The sequence below is a fragment of the Coenobita brevimanus genome, chromosome 31 (assembly GCF_032717465.1).
Source record: "Coenobita brevimanus isolate Jiangsu-jjx chromosome 31, ASM3271746v2, whole genome shotgun sequence".
NCBI classification, from domain to species: Eukaryota; Metazoa; Arthropoda; class Malacostraca; order Decapoda; family Coenobitidae; genus Coenobita; species Coenobita brevimanus.
In genome coordinates this window covers 24,245,788-24,251,368 of record NC_136984.1, presented here as the reverse complement: position 1 = coordinate 24,251,368, position 5,581 = coordinate 24,245,788, and the positions used below count along the sequence as shown (strand labels likewise).

At 41.2% G+C, this 5,581-nt stretch overlaps 1 protein-coding gene across 1 annotated transcript; it reads left to right on the top strand.

Moving 5' to 3' along the window:
• Positions 1-3,136: 3,136 nt before the first annotated feature.
• On the top strand, positions 3,137-4,734 carry LOC145395527 (apolipoprotein D-like). The gene is made up of 4 exons (XM_080269134.1): positions 3,137-3,238; positions 3,325-3,458; positions 3,701-3,885; positions 4,598-4,734. Exons 1-4 carry the CDS (start codon positions 3,137-3,139, stop codon positions 4,732-4,734), a joined length of 558 nt encoding a protein of 185 aa, XP_080125260.1.
• Positions 4,735-5,581: the final 847 nt, after the last annotated feature.

Sequence of the window (5,581 nt, the reverse complement as noted above, 5' to 3'; positions counted from 1 at the left end):
ATCATCACTATCATCAACCACAGCTTTATAGGAAATTAATAGATTTTTTTTTTCGGTAGGTTACGATGAAGGGACTTATGCTATGGATTCTCCTATACATAGTAAGGGTATATGCGCACCTAGACCCCAAGCATATAGTACGACAAGGATGCCTCATAGCTCCAACGGCCACGACTACAATCGTCAAGGACGTCATGAGTACTGAAATAAGTCTAGATTACTTGTATGACTTACCTACTTATATAGAAAGACTTGCGACGCCGATGCGAACTCTGGACTTCAAGATAGGGAATTATGTTTCACAATCACATATCACCAAGGAAGTGGATGAAATGGTGAAGTTAGCGAAATGGAAACTAGAACAGGCGAAGTCAACTATGCTCGTCATGATCCAAGATCTCCCATCTTATGGAACAGAGGTGCTGAGCGACAGGAACAACATCACACGTACTCGCCAAAAGCGCGGTTTGTTCGATCTGGGCGGCGCAATTCTTGGGAACATCTTTGGATTGGCTACAGAGGATGACCTTAAAGAAATAAACAAAAAATTTAATAAGATAGCTCAGGTACTAACATACTAAGATAAATTCATCACAGGACAGAACTCGGCAATGAAAACAATTGTGAAAAATCTGAAACAAGCAGAAAACGTAGCTCTCGAGAGTATAGATAAAATAAATGACTTGGAGGGTAACGTTACCCTTTTCCAGCACTTCTCCATCATCACAGAACATATTGACACGATTCTACTACAATTAGAGAACACTAGAGATCATTTCAGGGCACTTATGCAAGGAATTTCGAATGCTGGTGATGGCAAGATCACAAATGACTTACTCCCAGTTCATGAGCTACGTCAGATAGTTAGTCAAGGCATACATAAACATAAATTGAAGCCATTGTTCCGCAGTAGGGAATTTATGCAATATTACCCTGTACTTGGAAGCAACACTAACACCAACATCAGTGATAGTTCATGTACCATTCATCACGGAAGACCTGTTCACAGTATACCAAATACACCCCTTCCCCTATAGAAACAACAACACTTTAGTCATCATCAACATCAACACAGACACCGAACTCATCATGGTCTCCAAGAGACGAGACACTGTCACTTTCGCAAGTGAGTCAACGATTGAGCGAAAGTGCCGCACATCCTTACATGCTGTTCATCTTTGTCCTGCGTACATTTTCACGTTTCAGCCTACTGATACGGTCCCTTGTGAAATGGCTATCATCAGCAATAACAATATTCATCATCATTGCAACTTCACTTTTGCTCCAGATAAACTTGTACACCATCAACGCATTGGACACTCGCAGTTTTTTTATTTCCCTCATAACACATCAGTTTACATAGTCTGTCCAGATATACCACCATCTCATACATCAGCCTCAGGATTATACATAGCACCAGACTACTGTGCGGTATTTACACCATCCATGTCTACTTTATCCACCATCAATCACTACGCCATCCTCAATCATACACACAAACATTTCCACCCACTGCCTGATATGGACTTAAACATGAGCACAAGTATTAAGCTGACTTCACCTAAGTTTGAAACTATGCAGCTGATCAATGAAACAATGAAGCCCTGGGAAGATTTGAGTTTGAGTATGTTCAACCCATATTATGTGTATAGCCAAGCACCTTCTGTCTTTATAATTATCTGCATTGTGGTTGCAGTATTGCTGTTGGCCATGCACAGAATGCATGCAAGAATTGCTAATTTGGAGTCATTGTTTAGTGGTGGGAGAGTTAACATCACAGTTAACCACCCTGAATGAAGTGTATATATTTTGTATATAGTATTAATTATATATAAAAAAAAAATAAATAATAATAATAATAATAATAATAATAACACAAAGAAGAATGACCCATATATGGCAGACCAGTACCATTATCTTTAAATGAAATATTAATAACTCTTACAATAATCTTAATTTTAAACTATTTTTATTCTTGCATGTATGCATTTCACTATAATAACCCAAGTACATACTGTATTACAGTTAAATAATTTACTTTAATGCATTTATTCCAATATGTATTCAACTTATTTAAAATGTAATATTACTGAATAATCACTATTTACTATGAATAATATATGTATACAATATTCATACAATTATGTTACTTTACAATATTATGTATTTCACTTAATTAGCTTATAAGTTCATTATAATGTGTATGTAGTATGTATTAATATATTATAACTATTAAATGTCGATGGTACGCCATTTTTGCGCGGCAGAGCAATGTGGTAGGTCTCCATATTATAATTGCAAATCATACTAGATAAATAGATAAATAGATAGATAGAGAGACAGATAGAAGCAGGAAGTCAAATGATGAGAAGGTGTTGTGTCTGCGAGAATCGAGCAGTGCTAAGCATGCTTACACACTCTTAACACTGAGGGAAGCTGACGACAGCGGCCAGTAAGGAGATGATGCAGTTAGCTGTCAGCAGTCCTCTCGTGAACAAAGATCTAGTCCACCCCTGCTATACCAGAATTTAGGAAAGAGAGCTCAGACCTAGATTAGCCACCGAACAGGCTAGAGAGAAGGAGACAAGCGACCCTAGAGAGAGGTCGAGACGGAGATTAGCCTTAGAACAGAGAGAGAGAGAGAGATAGCGAGACAGGGAGGTAGCTACCCAGGACTTATACTATTATACCTGTTTAATATTTCCAAGACAAATAAAAATAGTCCCATACTATTCTTTACCTCTCCCGTCACTACATGACATCTGGTGGGGAAACTACTACAAGATATAAAAGCCGCTCGACCACAAGTCTAAAATATACTTCTCTACAAGTAACTACAAAGTCTTATGACAGTAACGCAATTTGATCAGTTACTGAACATATGGTCCAGTCCCCCCCCCTCACACACACACACACACACACACAAACCACCTGTAACCTCACACTACCACAGTTGTTAAATTCCTCTATGTAACTTTCCCTGTGTTACCATTTTATAACCGTCGGACCGAATTACCGTCTGATTAAGAGGCTTCGTATCGCCTTTTCCATTGCGATTAATTCTGAGGCTGGTTTAATGGTCTTGGTTTCTTCTCCCACCAGGTGTAGATTTGTCAAGATGGGCGCGACGACGACGATGATGATGGTGATGATGATGATGATGGGAGTTAAGGGGCAAGTGTACTTCAGGGGCGACTGTCCTATGACACCCATTATCAAGGACTTCGACTGGGAGAGGGTGAGTGATGATGATGATGATGATGATGGCAGTACCTACCTACGTCTTGGCGTTCTTCGGTACTTACCTACCTACGTCTTCTTCAGTACCTGGGGAGATGGTTCGAGCAGGAGAGGTATTTCGTCGGGTTCCAAGAGGTGGGACGGTGCTTTAGTTACACTTACATCAAGGATGACAAGACGGGCAAGATATCTAACAGGGGCGATTATTGGGACATTTTGTAAGTAGGTGTGTGTGTGTGTGTGTGTGTGTGTGTGTGTGTGTGTGTGTGTGTGTCTGAAGCAAAAACAAAGATATAATTCCTCTCAAATAATATATGAACCAAACTTTCTCATTTTTATTCGTGTGTGTGTGTGTGTGTGTGTGTGTGTGTGTGTGTGTGTGTGTGTGTGTGTGTGTGTGTGTGTTTGCGTGTGTGTGCGTGTAAAGCAAAAAGATGACTCCAAGCCCTCATACTCCCAGCCTGAGCCGCACCACAGAGCTTACCGGAGACGTGACTGCTAAGAGGCCCTACTCTGCCCCCAACTTCCTGACTTTGACCTTTCCCAGTGTGCCTGTCATTGAGGACGACTATCAAGTATTAGCCACCGATTACGACTCGTGGACACTCGAGTATGCCTGTGTCCCTAAACCCATCGGACATACTAGTGAGTCTATTCGTTATTCTTGCTTTATTGTTTATTTTTTAATAGTTATTGACGTGGGTGCTATCCGATCACTTGGACTAATATTCACTTCACTCGGTCTTTAATGCTGAGTCGTTGCAATGGAGTTATACTAAAAGGCAATGCTTGTCACGAAGAAGTGCCATACGATGTTGAGTCATAGCATTGTCGTCTTCTGTCACCGAGCTACGTGAAATAAGCTGCAGGACGGAAATCTGGGCCAAGTAAGAGTGAAACGGTATAGTGAGTTGGGTATAGTAAGCTATGGGAGGGAAGAGAAGGGGAAATAGGGAGAGGATGTGAGAGAGGAAGGAATGGGAAGAGAAGGGTAAGGGAAGGGAGGAAAGAAGAAGAAATGGCAGGGTAGGGAAGGGAGGAAAGAAGAAGAAATGGCAGGGTAGGGTAGGGTAATGGTTGAAGGGATGTGTGTGTGTAAGGGATGGATAGGGAAGGAGAAGATTGGATAGGGTAGGATAGGGTAGGGGATGGAAAGCTAGGGTTGAGTAGGTCAGTGTAAGGCAGGCTAGGGGTAGGCTAGGGTAGGGTAGGCTAAGTTGGGGTAGGGTAGGAGAGAGCAGAGAAGGGTTGTTAGGGCAGGAGAGATGTAAGCCCCAAACTTATCTAAATGAAACTCAGTCTACCCAAATCAACCCAAACCAACCCAATCTGACCTAACCTAACCTCATCTCAACAGGAAATGTTTGGATTCTGACCCGGAGCCCCCACCCCCCCTACCACGTCATCGGGGAGGCGAAAACTACCCTTATCTCCTTGGGTATAGATGTCAAATTCCTGGAGAAGCAGGATACGTCTTGTTTTAAGCATTACTGAGTGTGTGTGTGTGTGTGTGTGTGTGTGTGTGTGTGTGTGTGTGTGTGTACCCAGAGAGGAGTATTTGCCGTCCATCCTCTTATGTTGATCTTGTCCTTCAAAAATCCACTTTACTGTTTTTACTTTACCTGTGTTTATCTCACCTGTGTGATTAGTGAGCCAATTAAAGGTTCTGAACACCTGAGCTACGATAGATAAATTTAGAGCTGATAGATGTGTTTGTTTGGCTGAGTTAGGGTGGTTGTCGTTGCTTTGTTAGGGTTTTGTTGTTGCTTTTGTTTTTGTTGTTTGTTTGTTTGGCACTGCTTAGGATTAGATTTAGAACTGGACTGGCATACATACATGCACATACACACACATACACCCATGCACATTCACACATACAGATATGCACATACACACACATGTGGAGGTGTAGGAGGACTACTGGGCCTTGGCATAGGTCACTGCCCCCGAGAAATAGGCCCTGAAGCCTTTGCCTAGAGTCGGACACGTAAAAAAAAAAAAAAACTTACACACATACAGACATGCAAATAAACTCAAATACACATATGCACATACAAATACACACACGCAAATACACACATACAAACATGCACGTGCACATACATAAAAATGAACACATGTACATCCACAGTAGAACACATACAGTACATACACACAAACACACATACACGTTTATATTTACATAGACATTAACTCATACACACAGACACAGACACAGCGTGCTTACATCCATACACATATATATGCACATACACACGAAAGCATAAAACTACACATAAACAAATGCACACACAGGCTACAGAGACACATACATACACACACATAAATACATACGTACAGA

Coding starts and splice junctions, on each gene's coding strand:
- LOC145395527 (XM_080269134.1), top strand. CDS start 3,137: ATGATGATGGTGATGATGATGATGATGGGAGTTAAGGGGCAAGTGTAC. Junction 3,239..3,324: donor AGGACTTCGACTGGGAGAGG/GTGAGTGATGAT, acceptor CGTCTTCTTCAG/TACCTGGGGAGATGGTTCGA. Junction 3,886..4,597: donor TAAACCCATCGGACATACTA/GTGAGTCTATTC, acceptor TCATCTCAACAG/GAAATGTTTGGATTCTGACC.